This window comes from Stylophora pistillata, chromosome 14 (genome assembly GCF_964205215.1).
Source record: "Stylophora pistillata chromosome 14, jaStyPist1.2, whole genome shotgun sequence".
Taxonomy (NCBI): domain Eukaryota; kingdom Metazoa; phylum Cnidaria; class Anthozoa; order Scleractinia; family Pocilloporidae; genus Stylophora; species Stylophora pistillata.
This window is the reverse complement of record NC_142532.1, coordinates 14,281,626-14,307,046: the sequence shown is the minus strand read 5'-3', so window position 1 is coordinate 14,307,046 and position 25,421 is coordinate 14,281,626. Positions and strand designations below refer to the sequence as shown.

Below are 25,421 nucleotides of genomic sequence, written 5' to 3'. Positions count from 1 at the left end.
ACAACATATTTTGGAATAATTACCTGGTGACCTAGTTATGAGTTCTTTTATGAAATTATTTCCTGCCATGGCAAGATGTCTACTAGTGTGCGATCGCAAAATGTTTTGTAACGACGCTCATTTGTTTGACGTGAACTTTCTTCGTCGCGTCCACGCCGATGTTCTTCAAGAAAATACTTCAGTGATTATTAATAATCCTTTGATGAATATTTATGCCTGGATTATGCTAGGCAATGAGGGGATCTTCCCTTGGCCAGTCATTAGGTTGGTAACATCAAGCAATTCTTTTTGTACTCAAGTGTAACGAAACCTTTTGTAAGAATCACATGGTGACCTAGTTATGAGTTCTTTCGTGGAACTATTTCTTGCCATGGTAACATGTCTACATGTGTGGATCGCAAAATTAACGATCCTCCTTTGTTTAACGTGAACCTTCTTCGTCACGTTCAAGCCGATGATTTTGGAGAGAATACTTTCTCCAACCTTATTAAGGGTGTAGTGTCGTTCTCGCGTTTTGACATCCTATTTGGCCTTCGCTTTCATTTGAGCATAATTGAGCAAGGTATTTCAAGTTTTTCTCTTTTTTTTTTGTCAGATTTCTGTTTATGTGGCTAAACTCAAGAGGACCAACGTTTATAACAAGTAATTTTGGTAGTCGCAATTTTTACTGATGTTTATGCCTGAATTATGCTATGAATTTAACGGAGGTGGAAAAGCGCCATTCACGCAAACATCGTCCAATTCAGACTTCATATTATATTTCCATCTTTAATTCCTATAGTTACGTTGTTACTTTAAAGCTAAGATTGTACTGAGACTGCACTCTCGTCCCATTTCACTTTTTTTCCCAAGTTCTAGAACCTGAGTCGAAGTTCCAGCTAACTAAAGTAACATTTTGTATTTCCTTTACATTAAGCAACGCGGCAATGACTTACGGCTAAATTGCATATTCTCAGGCAACAATTGAAAATCCATATTTTCTTTTAATTACAAAAATCTCCTCGAACTAGTTCGATACTTTATTATGCCTTGCCATTATGAAAAAGCAATCCAGAACTCATAAAAATATACATAGCCTTAACGTCAGTAGAATATAAGTCGATATTCCAATTTCATTAAGCAAAGTATTTACGAAAATTCGCTTCCTTTACACCCGACCAGCAGAAATAAGTCCGGAAAGCTCGTGAAACTTGAAAGGAATTGAAGTTCATGTCCTCTAATAGTCTCGAAGGTCCCCATAAAGAAGCTTTCACACGTGCGGGGATTTAGCACAGGGCCTGTTGAACTCGTTTCCAGCTTCATGGATCCATTTGTTCGATACTGCAAAAAAAAAAAACAACAACAACAACAACAAAATCCTTGAAACAGTACTGGATACTTCAGTAGCGGGCATCTGCAAATTTGCTTTATATTGCTCAAATATTTTAAGTAGAAAAGTTTGGCAATTTAATTCAAAGCACTGGGTGAAAGAAAGAAGAAGGCAGCTCTTGTTTTCATCAATTTCGTACAGGAAAAACAAAACAAATACATTTGCAAGTAACTTCGGTAATCAGCATAGGTAATTACGACGATTATTTGTGTAGAGTTACAACTGAATCTTACCCCATTTCCAGCCTTTTAAAACCGGGCAGCCGGCGTGACGTGTTCGATAATCTCCCTCTCCCGATTGCAGTAAGTTGTGCCAAAATACCGCGTCCCCCTGGAAAAAAAAGAGGTAAAACTAAAACCTGACGGAAAGTTTGGCAGCTAATGGTAACAAAAACAAAACAAAACAAACACAAAAACAAAAAGAAAACGATAAAGAAAGAGGAAAAGATGAAACAATTATTTGTATGCTCGGTTGAGCACAAGAAGCAAAAATCCTCTTGAACAGATTTCCGGACAATAGCCAATCATAGCTGTGCTTTGTAACCCCAACGCGGACAGCAATTCTCTGACTCAGTTTCGTGCGCCACACTCCCAGACATTCACGCGGCGCGCTAACATCAATTTCTTTGTGTTTTTTTTTTTTCGCGCTGATTTTTTTATTTTTATTTCTTACTCGCGCGACAGACCGCCTAGAAGAAAGGACTGCTCGTAATCTAAGTTTCATGCAGTTGAGATTTCGTGGATCACCTTGAAATTACCCAATTTTGAGCATTATCAGAATTCTCGAATAGTTCATATAAAAACTAAGAAATACTCTTAACAAATTTTAAATTCAAATGTCTATTCGTACCTTACTGGGCATAACCCTGGCTCCAACATAGGGGAAAACAGTTGCGCCTCCAGCCTCCACGTCGCTCATCTGAAAATGTAATTCAAGGAAAAAAGAGTTCAAGGTCGTTTGATAGAAAACTGTACTTAAAATTTTGAGTAACTCTGTCATGTTGATGAACAGAGGTCTATTGATTGAAGAAAGAAGAATGATTACTTCCAACTTTGGTGATTAATTATAAATAATAATAATAATAATAATAATAATAATTTAATATTTATATTGCGCAAATTAACATGTGGATATGATCAAATGAAAATCACAACACTTTGCGGGGGACTTTGGCCGGACTGCATCAGCAGTTTACAAACAATCGAAGGAAACTTATTTGAAGATGCCCCCTCCCCCCCAATTCCCAGTAAACAGGCCAGACCACATCAGTAATCTCGTGAGTGGGTTCTTTAACGTCCCCTGCCTGACCAAATTAACTAATTAATAGATGCAGGAGACAGAACATACAAACAGCAAACATATAAAAAGCTCATACAAGCAAGATAGACTAGAGTTTTGTTGCTAAGCAAATGAAAGAAAACATCATCATCATTAACAACAACAGTAGTAACAACACCCAAATTAACCTATGACCAGGCGTTCGTTTTCGGGAGAGCGCAAGAGTAGGGTAGCCTAAGAGCCCACTCGCTGAATCTTACGCTGCTATGCTATCACTCTTCCTAAAAAATAAAAAAGGGAAAACACGGCGAATAAACTCCTTAAATCTCCTATTCTTGGAAAAGGTCCATTTTCTCCTGTTGCTCGAAATTCGCTCGAAATGTGAAATAGTGCTCAAATGTTGCCCAAAATGCGAAAAAGTGCTTAAATGCAAAATAGAGCCCCAAACTCCAAAAAGTGTTCAAAAGGTGCTCAGTGCAATCGGGAAAGGCCTAGTAGAGATATCAGTGTAGAGAGTGTAAATATTTATTAGTGACGTGAGGACAGCAGGGTCGGACGACTTTTTCTACGCCTATTCACGTCAAACCGTTTGGCACTGTGCACGTCAGCTTTTGCCATGATTTTCTATGGGATTGCGCGGGCGAGGCCGGATGGGATATATAATAAAAACACTTATTTTAGGGTATTAACTGTTATCTAGTCTGTCTCAGTTGACTACGTTTGGAATAACAGACTCTCGTATCCTTCTAAAAGTAAAAACTGCTTCAGAGATATTGAAAGATCCAAAACAACACCCTGATTGCCCCTTTCTGTTCCTTTAAGTGCCGCTACCTTCACAGACCTTAGCTCATCTCAGAACATTTGTAGAAAGTGACTGAAAGATAAGCAATTGGATAATCCGTAAAACAAACCACTTACATAAAGAAGAACTGTTGCTATTCTGTTTCCTGTTCCAAGTTGGCCTAATGAGGAATTCTGAAGATCCTACGCAAAGCAAAAGATATCTTAGGCATTGAGCATAAAAAGATTACATGAGAACCGCAAGAGTGGAAAAAACAAGAGACATCAATCAACACAACATTTTACCCTTGAGAAGTCAAAGTGGGGATCGTAATGTCCTGCTAATCCATAATTTTGCACCTGCAGGACAAAATGAGTTGAATATTTACTTTGGCGCACAAATAGGAAAAAATGGGAAAAAAAATAGCGTAAGGACTAGAGTTCATCCCGGATTCCATAGCCTGACTAAAGATTGTTACGCCTCCCCATTGCTTTGACAATAATGATATATAAATCATATTTTTTTCTTAATTCTAAAAATTATGTCCCTTGTTTCCAATAGTTTTGAACAAATCGTCCGTTAACAAAGCATTTTTATCTGCCTTAATGCAACATGTTTCCACTCTAAAATAAAGCATTTAAAGAGTATTTCTTCTAAGTAACACAAGATGTAAAATGTGAAAAAAACCTGGAAATCCTCAGCAGTATCTAAGTTAAGTCCAGTCAACGCTGTCATCCGTCGGTTGACGCGGTCAATAAGTGGATCATGTCTTCCGCTTAACCAACAACTAGAAATGATAGTGATTCAGAAGTGAGAATGAAATATCCGACTCCGACTATCAGATGAAGACAACGACCTAAATCCAGCATAGAACGTTTTCAAGACGTAAATAATACAAGAACTGAACAGAACTTCCTTAGCCGGTAAATCGAAACTGAGTGACATCGACTAACGAGCTCTCCCTTGCAAAATAACGCCAAACTGACCATTCAGTTTCCAACAACCAAGCCTCACTCAACCCTTTGTCCATATAATCATTCTTTTTTAAGTCAGTTCTTACTTATAGCCACCGAGGTAATGATGAGTCACTTCCGACTTCACGCAAATCTCGCATTAAGAAAAGCAAATCAACTTCGATAACATGGTTTTGTTAAGCGACTTAAATTGAAAAGAGGGCGAATTAATAAAATTACGACCACAGCTTCAAAATTCAACAAGAAATAATCGATTATTTGACATTTATAATTAACTTATGTTTAAAAACAGTATTTCCCCATAGACCATAGTGCGTATACGCAACATGATTGTGGAAGAAAGAATTTTAAGAATGATGTATCATTCAGAATACCTACTTTTTGCTTATCCTGTAATGAGCGAACTCTAATTTTCCTGTTACTGGATTATGAACAGTCGCCCGGTTTAACTGTGGAAAGTATGAATGAAAGATTAGCAAAAAGAGAGATTTAAAAACTTGACTGCTTTTTAAATTGCCCCTGAAATGAAAAATATCTATTTTTTTTTTTTTGTACCTAGCAAATTTAGTATGGGGTCAGAATATTTTCCACATTTGGAAGTAAGTTGCCAACCTTTACACACAAAGCATGCTAGGTTCACACGCTGACAATCCTAATTTTGACATTTATGTCTCGCCCGCTCCAGCACTCTACCGAAGGAACTTGAATAAAACACGCAATATTAACGAGTAGTTAGATAAAAAAAAAAGTGAACAAAACGTATAATTTTTGTCATGAAAATGAGTTTTAAATTAAAAAAAAAAATGGTAATTTTTTTGCCATGAATAACTTTGACCTCGAACGAGAGCAAGGAAAACAAAAGTCAATCGACAGTAGAAGTACGTTACGTAACGCCCGTAACGTTCTTACCAAAGGTTTCGATATTGTTATGACTTTATCGATCTCAGCATCGGTCATGATCTGATGGAAAATCATGATGTCTGGGTTAGTGAAGACAACTTCGATAGGACACCTTTTGATAGTGCAGAGTGGGTGACCTGTCTTATAATAGCATCTGAGTCTCTCTGGGCTTTGAGGGGACTGAAAAAAACAGAAGGTACAAAATGTCAGAAAGGCTTTACGCGCTTTTCGATTGTTGTAAAAAAAGTATTGTTTTCCCAGCAGAACTTAATATTTAGCGAAATAATTTGGATATATCAACAAAGTTGAGATGGTAAATTGGCCACCGTAACGATTACAAAAGCTCCGACAAAAGCTCCGACGAAGGGCTAACGCTCGAAACGTCAGCTTTTGTAATCGTTACGGTGGCCAATTTACCACTTCAACTTTGTTGATATATCCAAATTATTTCGTTACTCCCACCGACGCAGCCCCAAACAGTTTCTTTCGAGACTATCAGCCTTTATTCACTAATATTTAGGACATAACTTATTCTACTTACACACATAATAGTGTCAACAGTATTGATCCCAATAGAATACAGGTAGTTGTTTCCTCATTATCCCTTCCGCTCCCAAAATCTCATTCGTAATTCTCCTAACTGTCTGCAATACTATTCTTATGATGTTCAATCAGAGAATTTGGTATTGCATCAAGTAATAATTGTTATTTTTCTTTATTCTCATCACTTGTCTGCTTGATATTGTATCAATATTGTAAGGAGAAATTCTGTCTTGGTCATTCAGGGCAACTAAAGGGTTAATGATGAAACTAGCAATGACCTGGCGAACCAAAAGGAAATTTCTGTAATTCAGCAACAGAATATAGGATCACGAATTCGAAAACCGAAGGTCTGGGATTAGAATCCTCTTAGGGAACAGATTCTCACTTTGTACAACGCTTAAGATAAGAAAATTATTTTGTATAAACGGTCTCTAGAATTATTAACGACTGAAGCTTTGCTTCCGCTGAATTCCTAATTCAAGGTATTATGAAATAAGGCATATTACACGATGTTTAAAGAAGTTGAGACCTTTAACACAGCGGCCTTATTTCTTCTGAACATTTTTCAATTTAGTCACTTTAAGTCAATGCCAATCTCCACAATCTTCCACCGTCCCAGTTTTCTCATTCCTTTTTACTTTGTTCTACTACTCTATTTAAACAGAATTCTCCTCCGAATCAACGACACGGCCCTTGCACTTTTCAGCTTCCTTTTTCAAAGACAAACCCACCTGAATATCTCAATACTCGCTTAACTCGTCGTGTATTGCTAATTCTTTTACTTACACGCGGCATTGGATCTCCTCGACACAATTTCTTAAAAATACGTCTCTCCTCAAACCAATCAAAGCTCTTCAGTGTCGACTGAGGAATCTTCGTCGCCAGATAACTGAATTTTCGTTCCTGTTCTTTAGGTTTCTGAGATTTATCTCCGCCATTAAGCCTTTGATATTCCTTAAAGTTGCCAAGATTTGTCAAAGATCGATCATGATTAGGCACTGAAATAGGAAAAGTATCAGAGTTTAAGCTCAACGTTTACGCCTCGACACTAATCTGCATGAATATAAATCTTTTTACGTATGATGCACGATCCTCGCAGTAGATAGCGCTATTTAAGCAATAGCGAAATTTAGACCTGAAAAAAATCAGGCCTGTACGGGACTCGAACCACTGACCTCTGCGATACTAGTGCAGCGCTCTAACCAATTGAGCTAACAAGCCAACTGAGAGCAGGCCGTTAAGTTGATTCGTAATGAACCCGTGAAAGTGATAAATGAGGTAGAATAAATATATGAAAATCATATATTGAACTGCGGTATTTGATACGTATGATGCACGATCCTCGCAGTAGATAGCGCTATTTAAGCAATAGCGAAATTTAGACCTGAAAAAAATCAGGCCTGTACGGGACTCGAACCACTGACCTCTGCGATACTAGTGCAGCGCTCTAACCAATTGAGCTAACAAGCCAACTGAGAGCAGGCAATTGGTTAGAGCGCTGCACTAGTATCGCAGAGGTCAGTGGTTCGAGTCCCGTACAGGCCTGATTTTTTTTCAGGTCTAAATTTCGCTATTGCTTAAATAGCGCTATCTACTGCGAGGATCGTGCATCATACGTATCAAATACCGCAGTTCAATATATGATTTTCATATATTTATTCTACCTCATTTATCACTTTCACGGGTTCATTACGAATCAACTTAACGGCCTGCTCTCAGTTGGCTTGTTAGCTCAATTGGTTAGAGCGCTGCACTAGTATCGCAGAGGTCAGTGGTTCGAGTCCCGTACAGGCCTGATTTTTTTCAGGTCTTAATTTCGCTATTGCTTAAATAGCGCTATCTACTGCGAGGATCGTGCATCATACGTATCAAATACCGCAGTTCAATATATGATTTTCATATATTTATTCTACCTCATAAATCTTTTTATCTATTAATCCGTTCAATTTCACAAAAGGGGCACAAATGGTAACTGACAAAAAAAACTACTTTCAGCGTTTTTTTTTAATTTTACTTTACGGATGACAAATCTAAAATCTTACTGGTCTCAGCGTGAGCTTTTTGGATGAGCTTGAAAAACAAGCCAATTCAAAGCGCCTTCGATTGCGAATTGATGACAAGCACTTGTTAAAACAACAGCGAGTATAGTAGAAACAAAACAATTTAAAGAAAACAGCCTGAAGAGCGGTACATACTTAGTATGCAGGAACTGTTTCACGTAACTTAAAGCGATTCGCTAGTTAAGATGGAAACGATGACGATGCATGAAGATTGACATCTTAGTTAATGACAGGAACTGTTTCACGTAACTTAACGTGATTCGCTAGTTAAGATGGAAACGATGACGATGCATGAAGATTGACAGCTTAGTTAGTGACACCCTTATAAGTTGCTGAACAACATTTTCAATCAAAGTTGAGTTGAGCTAGCCTCGATAGCAGTAAATTGTATTAAGAAATCAAAGCCAGGAATAAAGAAATAACAACTGTCTAGGAGTGTAAGAAAAATACCTCTATGAGGCAAAATACGCATAACATTTGTCTAAACCATTTAGTGAACGAAGAGAAGCAGAACTAATGCAATCCCAGATCTCTTAAGGATTGACAGAGTACATTCACTTACCGACTTTAAGGGCCTCTAGGGTGTAATTTATCGCACTTTTCACATCCCCAAGCTATAAGAAAAAAAAAAAACTTTTGTAAATAAAAATCGTAAACTAAGTCAGAAAAACGGTAAAAACGATCGATAAAATCCGACGTTTCGGAGTAGTCATGACTCCATTGTATAGGTAAAAATATATCAGATCATGCAAATTACAGCATTTAAAGCCATTTTGGCACGAAGAATTAACATAAAAGGGTGCGAAGATTATGAAAATAAAAAGCAGTTCGCACACTAAACAGCCAAATTTGTTCAGCATTTCTTGAGCACTTGGAAACGCTTAAAAACTATAAACAAAGCACTGCTAATTTACAATTGGTGGCTTTGTAAACTAAGTCGAGTGAATAAGTAGGCTAATGAAAGTGAATCACATATTGAGTCATTTGTCACCCCACCGCTAGTAACCATTCCCCCGTCCCCAATTGTGCTTTCTCTGTTCCAGACATTCAATTAGCAAAGCGAAGTGCGATAATAGAATGCGCGATCGCAGCGGAGTAGTATAACCATGAGGGGGGCTTGGGTCGGGTCGAGCCCGCGCTGTGCTGCAACTACCGCGCCGTTTACTATTTCGCTACGTTTTACTAACTGAGAGCCAATCAAAATGTCTCTAGAATAGATTAGTCGACATAGTCACCTTAAAAGAGGTCCAGGCTAGATGATCTAGCACGGAGAATCGACTTGGTTTCTCTTTTGGGTTATTAGGTTCCAGGTCCAATATTTGTAACGAAGCAACCATCCATTGCCGAGTGTTCTCCATATCTTCCGACAAATACGCTCCGCGGCCAAATTTAAATGCGTCCATAGCAGTTATCAGGGAGCCCGATTCAGTCACTATACTGTATTTACCTCTAGTAAAGTCTTGTGCTTTAAGGTTGTAGACATCTTGTAGACGTTTAATGGCGGCCATGGCTCCCTCCAAGTCGTCTTGTCCGGGAATGTGTTCGCGATAGCCCTCCAACTTGTCGATGAGTAAACCTAATGGAGAGAAAAAGCTTACAAACAACTCACGCCAATTATTATTCACTATTACAGTGGAACCTCGATTATCCGGACTCGTTGGGACTTGGGTAAATAGTCCGGATAATCGAGAGTCCGGATACTACAACAACAACAACAACAACAACAACTTTATTCACCCTCATTCTTGAGAAGATTAAATTAAGATCAAATAAAATATCGAAAATATGAATATTAATGAGACAATAATGTAAACAAAAGAATAAAAGATAACACGTAAAGATAACACATTTTTTATTCTAAAAGTCTGCTTTAACGACTCTCCGAGCTCCCCATCTTTTGAAAGCAGAGGAAGTAGTGCCCTGTTTTAAACGCACTTTTCCTGACTTTAAACATGTTCTCTGAATTTTTTACCTCTTAAAGTTTTGAAGATCAAAGCTCATTAATTTTCATGAAAAAAATGGGACCAGAGAAGAAGTCTGGATAATCAAAAATCCGGATAATCGACGTCCGGTGTTCAACATTCTTCCCGCAGAACAAAGGCTTCTTGAAGAATTAAAAGTCAAAAAAATTTTTAAAAAAATTGAAAATTTTAATAATCGAGTTTCCAGATGGGATTTGAACCCACGATCCTCCGTGATCTAGTCGGTTAGAGCATCCGACTAGATCACAGAGGGTCGTGGGTTCAAACTCGAAACTGGAAACTCGATTTTTAAAAATTGTTTATTTCATCTTTACATGCTCACTTTGGAGGCTGGTTGGCTGCATGTGATGCTTTAAAGCATGTGATGCTTTAATGTGACAGCGTGATGCTGTTAGTGAACTTGTATGCGCTAGCTGATGTTTGGCTGTGTAGCCGCGTGATGCGGTTCCAGTCCGACTAGATCACGGAGGGTCGTGGGTTCAAATCCCATCTGGAAACTCGATTCTTAAAAATTGTTTATTTCATCTTTACATGAAAATTTTAATTTGAGAGATATAACAACATCAAATGCGCGATCAGTCAAACAATAAAAAATAATAAATCATTCAATATTCCTAGTTCGAAAATAAGTCGCTTTGGCGGTCTTTTAAAATAAGCTATACGTAATATGGTTAAATTATACTGAACACGAAGACTAATGTCTCAGATGAATGGTGCCTCTTTGATTTAGTTCTACTTTATTAGTAACAATAATTATTAAGGCAAGAAAGAATGAACGTTTCTTCACGTTGATTTTATTTGCTGGTAAGAGGAAAAACTGTGCAAAAGTAGTGCGTTTATTACACTCATCAAAATAAAGAATATCTTATTTTGGTTTACAACTGTTCTTTGTGACACAGACATAATGTATTAGGTTGAGTCTTAATAAGTCTCCAAAGTGTCAAAAGGCACTAAAAATAACTTAGATTGATAACTTTTCGCTAAGAATCACGACAATTTATTCACTTTTAATAAAAGTTCCCTCATTAAAAAAGGTCCGGACCCAATACAATTAAGAGGTAATGGACGAAGTTAATTTCAAACTGTGATCAATTTAGGACATTTATTTGCCAGACCTTCTGAAAATCACAGTCAATTATCATTTTCACGCAAATATGAATAAAAGCCATTCCCACTTAATTGGTTATTTTTGTTGCCTTTCCGATTAAAATACTCATTATGACTACAAAACATCTTTTAAAAATTTAATCACCGGAAAAGTCATCTGCATCGAACAACGAGAGAACATTCAAGATCTCCTTTCAATGTAGCGTTTTGAATTGATCCGGTGGTAATCAAAGGTGTGAATAGATAAGCGAAACATACAGTGTGCTAATAATTTAGGTAAATAAGCCAAGATGAAGTTTCTTCAATCTTAGGATAAGCAACTAGATGGCGACGAAAACAGGAAAGAAAATTGAGAAATACTGCAAAAAAAAAATCCGCAAGTTTGACCCCAGAAGCGTTTCTGTCAACGACTATTAGTGTTGTATCCAAGTATGACGGTGATGGAAGTCCATTCACACCATTCATTATGGAGAAACTACTTTTTCTATCACTTATTTCAATTACTGACGAGTATATGCTAAAAGCGAGAGAGCAAATAGCTAAAATTGCTTTCACTGAGCAGCGAAATATCGCACGTTCTCCTCGCTCGGTTGTTATTGGTCTTGTAACACAAACAGAAGCTGCGATTCTTCGCGGGTATTCTTTTAACGCCTTCTCTAAATCACGGAATCCTCTTCGATCGCTCGCGTTGAACTGGCGTCTTCGCAGTTATTTAGTGGCTTACATGACTATTAGCACTACTGCGGTCGACCTGACCGTACAAAGGTTTTATTTTTTGATAAATTAACTGGTTTACCTTCAGCGTCTCCCTCCTCTTGGATCGCCTTCACGTGTGGTTTCCACTCATTCACAAGCCGTTTGATCATTAAATACGTATTCACTGGATGGCCAATGTAAGCCTCCCTATTATACTTTGCTTGATCCATCACCAACTTCAGATCCTGGTGGAAAGATCTCAATCTATTAAGCCGTGATTCTTGTTCGATGAGATATTCTTCCAGCGCGTCAGTGAGTTCCATCTCTATGTTTATCAACCGCTCCACATGGGACAAGGCCGTGAATATCTCCGACTGAACAAATGTATTTGATGTTATAAAATAGGTTAGAGCGGTGAGGAGCAAATGTCTCGCTGCCATAACGTATCCGAAACGTAGCGGCAGCTTATCGATGAATAACTACAAGGATAGCGGTCGTGAATGGGCATTTGTGTATTCGCAACAACGAATCACGCATGCTCGAGACAATCAAGAGGGATCTTGAAACTGATCGAGGATTTCCATGTCATTTCTAATCTGATATCCATGCTTTTCATCCACCGAAGATTTTTTCGCTTCTTTCTTTCTTTCTTTCTGCTAACAGAACTTCAGAAAAAAAAAAAAACATGTAAATCTACATTTCAAAACAAATGAAGACCAAATGTAGTTGGTAACGCATTCTTCTCTGTCAAGGTACCTGTCGACCAGTCAAAGCCACTTCGTTAATAATTAAAGAGTAAGATGTGACAAAGACCATTGATGTGGTTCGTACGTGCCAAACTTCATGCGTTGTGCAATGAACGACTATTACAGTCGCTTCCTTTTAGATGCAGACGATAAAAATCCCTTTTATTCACAACGAAATCAGTTGTGGATGTGCGTTCGAGGTTCGCGGATTCCGCAGCTCACAACTGGTTTTCATTTACACTCCATTCAGTGCTTCGTCACGCAGTAAACTGATAAAAATTCTAAGATCTCTATTTGATCTATGTTTTGTCCATCGACTTTCGTCGCGTTTCTTTACAAATATTTAAAGATTTTTTTGGATGATGCTTTTATTTTTAAGAGACGGTCCTTCCCTGCTGGGCTATTCCGGAGTTCGCGGATATACTCTTAGCTCAGAATTTGAAGTAGTTATTAACAAATAAGGTTTGTATATAACTTATGTGCACTTTATGTCCATTAGTTGTTCGCCGAAAATGTTAACAGACAGCCATTGAGATAGGAATTGATAACACATATCTGCTTTATACACACGAAACAGGCGACTTTAGCAGGGAGATCGAATATCATCTCAAGTTGCAGACATTCGCCGAACCGTTACATTTTTATTGGGGCCAGCCTCCTCGTTAGTGAATTTTCTCCCTTTCCAAGTTTCAGGAAGAACATTGACCGTCCATACACTGAAAGTTCACTAGCACTGGATGTAAATATTTGGCCAAAGAGCCGGTGCACTGGATACGTTGGAGGTCGATTAATGAAAAACTTATTTAGCAGCCGTTACCTTAGCAACTGCAACCGCCCTTTGTCTTTCACTGGCTCTGTTCCACTCGTCTGCAGAGACTGAGGTCCTCGTGCGGTTCACCCAGTTATCTTCTGCGAAAGAGTTCTCTGACAGCCGGTAGCAGCCATTCAGTTTAGTCCTACTGGAGTGGACAGTTGCCCAGATAAAAATCCTTTTCATAAAAATTTAAAAAATTAAAACTGAAGGGTGGCATCCAGTACCAGTCCCCCTCTCCCTTGTACGTCCGAGGGTGAAACCTTTAAACTTAAGTGCGCTGGTGCCCAACATCTCATTTCTCCCCACAATATCACCCCTCGATCACATTAGAGACTTTAAGCAGTCAGGACGGCAACGCCACGGAAGACGTCGATTAAAAAATGAGTTTCTACTTTTCGCTAGAATTTCGAAAATGGCTGCATGTGTTTACCGTCTCATATGGCGCCAGACCTCAAACTCAACATAATGCATAAAAGTAGCGTTAAGATCCAAATGTAAATTAAAATAATTTGCCGACGCGGTTTCGGTTCGCAGACGACGCAAATTTTGGTGATTTCACGTTGTTGTTTTGCAAAGGACGGCTAAGAAATGTACAAAGTTTTAAAACGCACGTGCTGGGCTATTGTTCTGCCAATTAGATCTATTGTTTTCCCACGTTCTCGTTGCCGTCGCGTTCGTGGTTTGCTTAAATTCCCTAGTGAGTTCATTGAGCCCTGGTTGTCAAGGAAACGCCCACGCTTTGGAGCAGCTAGCAGAGGGATTCTTTTACTTGCAATTTGTCACGCAATGATTGCGTGATGCCATTTTGATCTAGCATCGCTGAGGGAGGAAATGACAAATGGGCATTTTTCGCATTTGCAAGTTTTTCATTTTTCCCTTTCTTCCTCTGGACATTGGTATTAATTTCCTTGGCCTTGCTTGAGTATTGCTATCAATATTATTGATATGTAGTGCTTGAATTTACCTATATCCCTGAGGCATCAGCGCACGCTTTATGTATGCCCTAAAAAAATATGGATGAACGCCAACAAAGAGATCTTTGTGAATTGATTATCTTACTTTCTCTGGACGCGTGCGGCCAGTCTTCCATCATTCCATTGGTGCAGCTTTGCACCCTCTCGCCAGGAACGAATGTCATCTCGCATGAAACGTTTAGCTTCTCGCGAAGCGATGATAATGTTCGTCTTTGAGCCGGAGAAGATAAATAAAAAGAAAAAATCTTATTTCTGTCTTCTTTATGACCTGTAATTAAAAGTTATTTTCATGTAAATATTTAAAAATCAATTGGCTAAAACTCATGTTTTATTCACTAAACTTCTAGAGTTTTCCTAGTACCCGGCAGGCAGGCTTGAACACCTATTGTGCCGCTGTAAACTACACCTGATTATATTTTTTCCTCTTTTGCAGAGTTTAAACCGAAATATACGCCTAATTCTGGCGGAAAAAATTCCTTTCGACCAGCAGAGTTCACAACCAACGGAAATTCCCCACAGCTAACCTATAATCTTAATAAATTGGTTGAAATTATCCGAAAATTATTGCCGGAGAATATAATGATAGAACCTGAATAGCGATTGTCGTTCTAAGAATTTTAACCAGCTACGCCTGGAGCGACAGCAGATTAAAATTCTATCACAAAGAAATAGATTGTATTACTCTTCGATTGGCAAATTCCCCTCGCTCCTGCCTAGAGTTTACTAGCTTTTTTGTGAGCGTCGTAGCGTGCAAATCGAAAAATTACAAATGGAAATTTAACAGCACTGTTATTATTTATTTATAAACTCTTCTTCTAGATGTAAATAGACTGGAGGCGCTTTAAATTTTGTCAAAAATTCGAACAGTGACAAGCTCTAGCTCGAGAATCACTTATATTACCTGTTAAGTCGATTGCATTTCAATGTTGATACTGTGGTGAATGACCGAATGGCTATACCAAAATTGACATCTGAGACAGACAGGTAAATGTGAGTTTTTGAATATTTTTTTTCAACAGAATGTTCTAATAGTTTTAGATTCATATGCATAAGGTGTTTAAGTTTTCTGTTTTCCAACATTTTTCAGGAGTTGAATTTGCATTGCAACGAGAAATCAACTCTCTACCTACACTGAGTCGTTTAGGATTTGAGGCAAGTATGCTGAGATTGTATTAATCTACAAACTAATATGTATCGTTGGAAATGTCTGCACGAGGCGGTAATTGTGTTGGCTATAAGATATAGCTCAAATAAACAAAATATGGTAAGTGTAATTTTTTATGGTAACAATGGCTATATCATAATAGTTCAACGTCCAAAACTTGCATGCAATGGGACGAATCCTTGTTTGGAAGCAATTTCAAATTATTAAGATCAGTGCCTGTGTTTATTTATTTTTGCTAAATTTATGAACTATACTGTGTTTTATTTAGTACTTCGATTTAACCGGTCCCCTGATTCTTATCATTGAGACAAGATCCCTTAAGGATGCCCCACTAGGAAAAACATTTTTTTTTTGGCCACTTCCTATATGGAAAAGCTAATTTCCTTTTAAAGAGAATGCCATCAGCGTCAAAAATCATTGCATTTTTTACTTGGCTGGGCTCTTTCTGATCTTTTTATTATCCAGTAAACTTTTTCGCGTATCTTTACAGATATCTTTCTTGTGCTCCTATTCAAATTTTATTGGCGAAAGACGACAGCGCTTGGTCGAAAGTTTTTGTTATGGAAATTCTTCCAAACTGAAAGAACAGTTTTAAAAGTAATCAATTTGAACAGCGGGGCTGTTTATTCCATAGACGGGTGTTGGCGGTGTATCAACAGCCCCACAAGAAAATTTTCCAACATTTAAAATTATGTACCCTTAATAGTTAAAAAAAAGTGATTATCTTTAGCCCTAGGCGTAAGATTGTCTCTCTTTTCAGACAGGTACATATAAACTGATAAACAAAAGACTTGAAATATGTGGGTCTAAATAAGAACTGCTGCCATCGAAAACAACTATGAAGGTAGCGTTATGTATAGAAAGGCGATCTAATTTTAATTCAGGAATAGGAGAAATGTTAGCAAACACATAAAATCACGTATAGGAAAACAAGCACAAACAGGCCAAACACGCCTATTAATCAGCACCATATCATTGCACGTTGTTAAACTAAAAAGGTTGAAGGAGAGGTACGCTTTAGAAAACAAATGATCTTTTGTTCTCATTGCTATTTGGGGAAGAAAAGGTTGTTAAAGTCTTACCTCTTACTGTCTTTTAACATTCCAAAAAGTAACCTCACCATTAGAAATCTCTCATGAAATAAACCGCAAATTCGACCATGGACTTCACAAATCTTCACTCAGCAACCTGACCGCCTGCCTAATGCAGCTAACAAATGAATAGTGAGAGCTGACATGAGCGGATATTAAACAAACAGAATAGTGGGAGCCGACATGAGCAGATAAACAAACAGCTGCTTCTCTTGTTATCGCCAAACAAATACTATTTAAATCAAAATGGCTTCTTGTGAAGCCCCCTGGAAGTTGTTTAAAAGGACTTTTTCGAAGAGACGTGCTAATGAGGAGCAAGTCCTTGTTAGGTGAGGTTGCTAGGCAATGCTCAAAATGGCGGCCACCGTCGCTGAGGTTTCCAAAAGTTATAGAGGGTTAGTGTTTGCCGAACTGCGGTTGATGGTCACTTTTTTAAGCCTTTTTCAATAGCAGAGAAGTTGTATGGTTCTTGAGTCATACCTCTCCCTCAATGATATTGATATCCCGCTATTATTTGACAAACTGACAAATACCATTGTAAAAATCGAGATAAATAAGATTAATCTATTATTTGAATGTCATTCTTTTAAAAACTCATAATTCCATGTCTTCGCTGTATATTACCTTGTAAAGCTTTTTTAATTATTTATGATTTTCGCTTCTTAATTTTAACATTATAATTAGTTCTTATTAACCGAGTGGGAGGTCTGTATATGAGAATCTTGACCGAGGTTGTCAGTACAGACTGAACCAGACCAGCGACCGAGGTCAAGATTCTCCCATACAGACCGACCGACCTAGCTCGGTTGATAAGATGTTTATTATATGGCTGTGTCTAGAAAGCAACGGAACATTATATTCTTTGTAACTTTCTTTTCTAGACCGGTCTAGATGCCGGTCTAGATGGGAAAATCTAGACCGCTTTCAATATTGATTTCAGCCAATCAAATTCGTAAATTCGGTAGTTCCCAGTCCTTGTGAGACACAGCGATATAATAATTATCATTATTACCTCTATTATCCGACTATAACTATTATCATTATTTCCTATTTCAAATTTTATCGTTAATGCATACCTTGTGAAAGTTGATTTTATGGTATGAATTTCTTTTCTTTAAATCCTCATTAGTCGGGCGACCGACTATAGGTTTACCCTCGGGTTTCTACACAAAGCTCAGTCCCGGGCAATGGGGAATACCGCAGACAAGTAATAAAGGCGCAACCTTCTTTCCACCATGTCGAACATGGCGGATATATGGAATATCTTAGCGAATGGTGTCATCTTTTTTACGTTCAAACATACAGACCATTCGCGGTAGACCCACTCTAAAGGATGGCGTGTGTAATGAGCGTATCTTTCGAAACGCGTCGTAAAAGAATCAGATGATCGAAGGTCTCAGTAGAATCAAACCAGAAATCAAATGAGTTAAATGTGGACAGAGTGACAGAAGAACATTTGCTGATAAAACCGAGGTGCTCCGTGATAAAACTCTAGGAAACAAAAACAAAGACCTTTATCGGGATTGTTAAGCTTACATTTGTTGTTTTTGCTAAAACAGAGTACATTATCACCTGTTATTTTTTCTATTTGTTCGATTAGTTTTGTCCCTTTTGTGCGTATATTATATTCGCATATTGTTGCGCAGTTTGCGTCTGTTTGGTATCAAATAACGTGGTGTCGGATATGATGATGTATTGGACAAAGTAGCGCCATGTATACAACAAAAGTGTGACGAATCAGCATTGTGTGTACAAAAGAATGATGTTGCAAAAGAAATAACATAATTTTACAAAAGAATTTAGGTCTCGTTATGCAATGTATGTTAATCGTTGTAATATTAACAATGGTGATCGAGTACCATGTGCGAAGACGATTCGATCGTGATCCTACTCTAACAATCAAGGCACCATATAGTCAAGGTGATACTATGTACTTTGGTAAAAATGCTGGAAAACAATGTGTTGTTATGAGTTTGATTGCTTTGATTTATAATAAGATAAAAGGAATACATACCTGTACTGATCTGGTACAATTTTTGGAGAGGGTAATCAATTGTATTCAACATTGTCTCGATGTGCAGGGTAGATGTATTTAATGCAAACAGAATCACCGTCAATGATTGCTTTGTCTGAGAAAAATTGCCAGCTTAATTATAGTGAAAGTTACACAGGTAATCTACATCATTGTGATTCAATAATTGAGGGATATCAATTATTGATATCTATAGACAGGGCTTTTGAATCACCCTTGTCAAAAAATTACTCTTCAATTATTCTGACAGTAGAATGTGTTGGTGTCAGTATCTTACTGATAATGGGAGTTATAATATACTTGATTATCATGCAAGAGACAAACATGCTAGAAGCCATCCCTCAGGTACATGTATACTATTAGAAGTACCATCTATTCAGGGCTTAGTACAGTATTTCCAGACTATACACTCCCTCGGTGACAATTATGAACTCAGAGGAGTGCAGACTATTAGTACATATGAAATAACTGCAGTGAACAGTTTGAGAGAAGAACACAACTGCTCTTGTAAACAATGCTTTGCAGTAGGGCTTTATGCAAGCGTTAGTCAGTAGCAAAGTCTTGTAGTTATTGGAATTCCAGAACCCTATGTTGCATAGCTGACCAAGGAAATATAATGCTATCGTAACATGGACATCAACAGACGTCTAACAAGGGCAGATGTATACGCGAGATATCAGTCCAACTGAAAGTTTAAAGCCTGTTGCCCGTCTTACGATCTTACATCGTCTTGTCTTCATAGAGAATCTTGATTCGCTAGGACCACTTTAATTGCTATGCCAACGATATGTAGCAATAGTTTGTATCATTTCCTCAGTTTTCCATTTTTGTCGTTATCGATACGCATACCGACTGATTTCATGATACTTCGTATTTTCTTTGCAGAGGCAGGTTTTCCTGGATAAGAAGTAACATTTTGAGAACTAACTGACAGTAAACCAAGCGCAAATGCAAATAAGGTTGAACTGCAGAACGTGACGTTAGGAAAGTATAGCCTGAGGTGAATCGTACATTTCTTTTTCCCCTAGTTGTTGAGCTACAATTTAATGCAAATAATAGCGTTTGTAGAAGTCTTGGCTTTAAGAATTGTCCATTGGCAAACATTTCTCTTGCTCTACTAACGTATTAGACACGAAAGTTGAGACAACTGGATTTCCAACCGTATGCCGGTCGAAGTACGTCACTGTATTTTTACTTCAGGACGTGACTGTTCCATCACTTATCTAACAGTAAGCTGAATTTATGTCATTAAGGTTTGGAAGTTTATGGTCTGGCAATGATAATTTGACAAAAAATTTGCATCAAAACTTTGCAATGCAAAATAATATGGTCTTTCTTTACAGTTTTCCATTTGTAATATCTATTTACATACACTTGCATGCACTTTCGCGGTTTTAAAACTGTTAAGTCTATAATTTCCTGTATTATTGTGTTCCCATATTGGTTTTAAAACATCTTTTGACAACTGTTTGCGTTGAGATGAGGAGAAAGCTTTTAGAATCACTTTCTGACATCTTGGAAACATGATATTGGATTGACAAAACAATAGACAAGACTAGACATAACAATTCAGTATGTAGTACTCTCCAAGCTGTTTACGGTTTAAACTTGGTTATCTGGCATTAGCATTGTAAGGATAATTCTCTCCTTCGCGTTTCTTTGTACATCTCTCGGTATTGCTCGTATCTTTTCCATAAATTGAGACTGCTGACTGTACCATCAATCTTCAAAGAGCTCTCAGGTTTGCAATTTTATACGTGCAGTTTCAGGATCCGGAAGGCAACCTGGTATAAAGTGAGTCTAGCTCTCCGTGATAAATTGTATAAAGTGAGTCTACTGAGCTCTCCGTGATAAATTGCAAATCCATTCATAAGTCACATTTGAAGGGACTTAAAGTAGGGTTTTTCGCAGCTTTTTCAAAGAAAGTAAAAGAAAACAGGAAAACAAACAACTATTCTTTAGATGACGAAAATTTAACGACAGATCCTTGTAGCTTTTGTTTTTCAGCATGATTTCGGAGACATCTGTAAATGCGAATACATCTCGTAAAATGTTTTAAAACCTGATTTCTTTATATATACTAGTCTACTCATGAACTCCTTTCTTTTCAAAATTACTGCGGTGTTCACCAACAATTAGATTTCATTCTGATCCGTTAGTTTTTATTTATTTATTTTTTTTTACTACAGATCTTGACCAATAGGATATATTTTTTCATTGTATTGCATTTTTAGAGCATCGTTCTGTTTGCGGACAATAGCTACTGCTGTGGTTGTGGTTTAGTAATCAAAAGGGGAAATCTTACATCATTTGCTTCCAGTGATATTGCTTTACGTTTTGTTCCCTGAGGGTTATCAATGACCAATAGGATATATTTTTTCATTGTATTGCATTTTTAGAGCATCGTTCTGTTTGCGGACAATAGCTACTACTGTGGTTGTGGTTTAGTAATCAAAAGGGGAAATCTTACATCACTTTGTGAAATTTATGCAACATTTTAGGCTTAAATAAACTTAAGATGCAGATTTAGTTTTAATGTTATGTGGAGTTTGCTTCCAGTGATATTGCTTTACGTTTTGTTCCCTGAGGGTTATCAAAAGAACATTAAGAAGGAAAGACAAATAAGTGATGACTAAACCACGACACGTACCAACTCTTCGACTTCCGAAAAAAGTTCATAACGCATATTTTTGCAGCTTTTACTCGAAACATGCGCTGATGGTAACGTAAAATGCAAACATTGTACCTGGGTGACTACGTTCGTTTTGATTGAAGCCTTTTCTGTTGGATCAGTATCTATAACTGAACTTGTCATTTTCCATTAAGTTAAGATCATTTCCATTAACATCCGTCAAGACGAAAATCGAGTGAATTGCAAAATGCTCCACTCATACATCTTCTTCCTCTGGGATTGCAAGCGTGTGAAAGGGCAGTCACGCAAGCCGGTCCTTCTTTCTTTGTTCTTCAGTGCTTATCACATGTACACCGCAATTTGATTGCCAATTAGTATAATGTATTTTGATTTATATCAGGCATCAGAAGTCGGAAGGCAAAAAGACATTTGTTCAATTCAAAATTCATCTAACGCCTGAAACATTACCAGCTTTTTAAATTCGTTCAAACCGAATAAGCAGGCAAATTGTGTCAATTTGTACTTAGGCACACTAATACAATTTAAAGGCCGCCCTGCGAATAAAGACAAAAGATAAAATAATTTTTCATTAGCACAAAATTCAATTAGGAAAATAATCTGGTGCAACGATAGAGAATGTTGATATTGATGATGAAAACAAGGAAGTATTTCCACAATAATATTTTTTAAAACCAAAATATTGACAAATAAGACGCAATCTTGTCCCAGTTAAAATAGGTGAAAATATTTATGGACGAGTAAGTCCTTTGCTTTTGAGTATTGATTGAAATTGTCCTTAATGACTGCACAAATAGTTGATAATTAGGGCAGAGTTTTTAATTTGTCTTTAGAAAACCACGAACGCTCTGGTTGGACGAGTGGTTAATTATTCCAAAAAGAGTCCATAGGTCTATTTTCATGGTCAATATTGGAGTCAGTAAAGTAATATAAACTTTGAGGTTCCGGAAGGTTCTTGCGGTGATTTCACTTGTTTACGCCGCTTAAAATGAATGTAATCTAATTACACGTTTCTTACTTTTTGAAATCAAAAGTTCCGTTCTGAATTTATCCTACACCACGCACCTTTTAGGAAAAGCACTTTCTTGGTTTTTCCGATGCAATAGTTTGTCTCTACCCCAGGTGAGAAAGCTCTTAATTTTATGGGAATTAATTTTATGCGATTCGCAAGTTAGCAATTATCATAGCATGCAAATCGCACAGAAGTGATGGGTCGTCGCAACAATGAAAACCAAAAAAGCTGAAAAAAAAAACAAAACAAAACAAAACCAATGTGACGCCTAAACTTTGAAGACGTTTGAAAACCTGATTCCAACTCTATAAAAATAACTTATATAAATGTCGAAAGAGGAAGATATTTCTGTCTTATGATCAAAGTTTCACTAAACGGTACTGGCTGTAGGATTAATTTCATATATTAGACAAAAATGAGCTTTACGAATTAAAACAGCGAGAAATTTTGTTGAGTGTTTCAATCAGAGTGAGGACCTTTTATTTTGGATATATAGTATTGAAAAATCCCCATATTTGTGATTCAACAGTAGGAAAGAATGGTATGAAACTATTTTCTGCTTAAACGGATATTTACCACGTAATAAAAATAATTGGGAAAGCTGAGGATGAGAGTCATTGAAAATATGTTCCCCGTTTTGTATACATACATACATACATAAACTTTATTTACCTCGAATTTAAGAGTAGCTGTAAGCTAATATCTTGGATTGTTTTTCTAGTGTACCTGATTTTCCGAAAATAAATTGACGTTTTGCTGGCTCTTCTAGATATGTAGATGAAGGGAATAAGTTTCTGGATAGACTGAGGTTTGCACTGGTAGGGAGTGTTATAAGATAATTTGGTTTTTTTATCAACTGAGTTGATAATGTAAGTTGGCCACCTAAAAGAGTTTCTAAAGCCGACATTTCGAGAGCGATAGCTCTTCATCAGAACCAATGACGAATGAAGAGCTAACGTTCGAACCATCAGCTTTAAAAACTTTTAAAGGTGGCCAAGTTAAACTACAAACTCAGCTGATAAAACTAGATTATGTTAATCTAAAAGTGTATTTTCCAGCATTAACGTTTCCAAGTCCACGATCAAAGCAAACGAACTAAATACTTAGTGTCGAGGGAGATTGAATGGAATAAAATGGAATGTAAAATACAGTTTATTTCATTTAGCTGTCATATCTAAACAAATGACCATGGATGGACAAGACTTCATTTGATATTCCTTTAATGCAAGTTCCCAAACAAATCTAGAATACCAAGTTGGCCAAGATAGCTCTTTCTGGGTTATTCAAATCTTGAAATGCATTGATGATTCGGTTTTATCAACTGAGTTGATAAAGTAAATTGGCCGCAGTAAAGAGTTTCCAAAGCTAACGTTCGAGCGTTAGCCCTTCGTAAAAGCGAAGGGTTAACACTCTTAACGGTGGCTAATTTACATTTTATTTACTTGTAATACATTGAACTATTGCAAAACTGGTTAGTCTTTACAGTCGGTTAACATCTCTATAGGTTGGTCTCGTTAATCAGATCTTTTAATGATTCGCAAATGATAAATTTTGTTCCTTCCTGCCGTTTTAGGGAGGCTTGTTTTCAAGGTGTATTTGTAAATTTCTACCTTCTCAAGCGTATTCATCTTAAATAGAAAATAATATACGGGCACGCAAAGGTAAAGAATTTGTCTTCTCGTGTTCAAGTCGATAGCTCACGAGTGATCTTTTTCGTAAGAAAATAAACCACCAAAGCAGCTTATATAAATGATACGTGCTATTCTATCACATTGCATATCTGTCTTATAGACCTCTATCATAAGCATGATGTGTACATTGCCCCTATTGGTGTTCATATCAGGATGCCGAGGACCACTCAAGTTCGAAACTTATAAGTTTTACTATAATATTCGACTTTAGCCTGTGAATTGCCGATAGTAGTGCAATTGTTCGCCAGTGAAGACTTTTTAGCGGTTTATCGTCCACTTGTCGATATTCGTTCATTGATCTAGATTCCAGTCCCTTAGCCTCAGGTCACCAAAATACCGTGAATGCGAAAGGAACAAAGTACAAGGTCAAGACTTCTGGAAGACTAGAAATCCATTTAAATACTCAACAGTCTAAAGTGTAGAATGTTTTTGCTTGAAGTAGCAAACGAGACGAAAATCTGTCTGCTTCTACGAGGCTGAACAAGCATGATATCCCACAAATAGTGAGTTGTCCTAAAATTGCATTGTGATTGGTCAGTAAACCCCGTATTACACTCTGTATCAACTAATATGATTCAAAGTGGAACCCAGTCGCGCTCGATGACTCACATTTTCCCGCGTAACGAAACTACTTTCAGTTATTGTAAACCTTGATCACTTTGTGGTGTTCATGCATGCTACATCTTTTCTGATGTAAGTTCGCTTTTAAAGATCAAAGTGATTTTTCTCCATTTCCATATCACCTTTTTTTTTTTAGCGATGGAACTTGATAAGTCTGGAAAGGTAATTGATAACACAAACAGGAGAAATTTTAAGCTGCGGTTTCTTGTTAAAATTTATTTTCTGTGTTACTTAATTCTACTGAGAAAGGTGATGAAAATATAAATAGAATTTTTTCGTGAGAGCTATAAGCAATTTTTTCTCAACGCGTTCAGAAGGGGACAGCTATTCGCACATGGTTCAACTCTTGCTGGAATAAGAAAAGATACGATGGAATACTTTATAACTTTTAAAACCATGCAGAGTCTTGTTGACGCGAAATTTACCTAGTGACAAGAAGTAAGTCTCGTGCGAATATTAGAGGAAGACAAACCGCAATATTCATAACAGACTTGCATCTCTGTTTAGTTTTTTTTTATCTGTGCTGGAAATATTTGACGCAGCTCGGTGATATGAAGTACAACCCAGTCCTTGAAATTCGTTTTCAATGGCCCGATGAATGAATGTATTTTTAATGAACTTTCTATTCTGTGTCGATTTTGATTCTATTTAATCCTAGGCACATGTTTACATATGTACATCTGTCGATAAAGGGGGTTAATTAGCAAGAATAGCATGAAACTGTCTTCAAGATAATGCCGCGCTTTTAAATTTCTTGCCCATGTGCAAGTTACCAGATACCAATAAATGCTGGGTTAGAATGTGTATCGTATTTGCTTAACAAATTTCGTGTTATTTTTACAGAAAATGCAAATACAATGAGAAAACGTCACCAACAGGAGATTCGATATCATTATTCAGGTGAGAAAAACTATTAAAATTAGCTTTTCGTTTAT

At 37.2% G+C, this 25,421-nt stretch overlaps 2 protein-coding genes and 1 long non-coding RNA gene across 5 annotated transcripts in view; 1 reads left to right on the top strand and 2 right to left on the bottom strand.

Moving 5' to 3' along the window:
• Positions 1-754: 754 nt before the first annotated feature.
• Positions 755-12,341, bottom strand: LOC111334205 (prolyl 4-hydroxylase subunit alpha-1). Of its 2 annotated transcripts, none has more exons than XM_022939899.2 (12): positions 11,791-12,341; positions 9,141-9,481; positions 8,468-8,519; positions 6,632-6,843; positions 5,312-5,482; positions 4,781-4,851; positions 4,116-4,215; positions 3,734-3,787; positions 3,566-3,631; positions 2,219-2,287; positions 1,603-1,699; positions 755-1,320 (listed from the first exon to the last, which is right to left on the bottom strand). In XM_022939899.2, the coding sequence occupies exons 1-12, from the start codon at positions 12,128-12,130 to the stop codon at positions 1,250-1,252; spliced, it is 1,644 nt and encodes a 547-aa protein (XP_022795634.2). In that variant the 5' UTR covers positions 12,131-12,341; the 3' UTR covers positions 755-1,249. The 2 variants fall into 2 exon arrangements, with proteins under 2 accessions (XP_022795634.2, XP_088600681.1); XM_088744555.1 differs by having other exon boundaries at positions 5,312-5,362; positions 11,791-12,326.
• LOC148716686 (uncharacterized) lies at positions 12,222-14,520 on the bottom strand. The gene is made up of 3 exons (XR_015995168.1): positions 14,310-14,520; positions 13,254-13,425; positions 12,222-12,355 (listed from the first exon to the last, which is right to left on the bottom strand). It is a non-coding gene; the product is annotated as an uncharacterized LOC148716686 (long non-coding RNA).
• Positions 14,521-19,436: 4,916 nt separating this feature from the next.
• Positions 19,437-25,421, top strand: part of LOC111334195 (uncharacterized) — a 43,286-nt gene continuing 37,301 nt past the window's right edge. The window contains exons 1-2 of one of the 2 annotated variants that reach the window (XM_088744543.1): positions 19,437-19,512; positions 25,330-25,386. The gene's annotated coding sequence lies outside the window, so the exon portion shown is untranslated. Of the gene's footprint in view, positions 19,513-20,016; positions 20,307-25,329; positions 25,387-25,421 lie in introns of those variants that run through there. The other variant, XM_088744544.1, reaches the window with a different exon arrangement.

What these genes read in the sequence shown, in the direction of transcription:
- LOC111334205 (XM_022939899.2), bottom strand. Translation starts at nt 12,130, where the DNA reads ATGGCAGCGAGACATTTGCTCCTCACCGCTCTAACCTATTTTATAACA. An exon ending in AGAGGAGGGAGACGCTGAAG is followed by an intron (nt 9,482 to 11,790) that starts GTAAACCAGTTA and finishes TCTCTCCATTAG; the next exon opens with GTTTACTCATCGACAAGTTG. An exon ending in TTTAAAAGGCTGGAAATGGG is followed by an intron (nt 1,321 to 1,602) that starts GTAAGATTCAGT and finishes TTTTTTTTGCAG; the next exon opens with TATCGAACAAATGGATCCAT.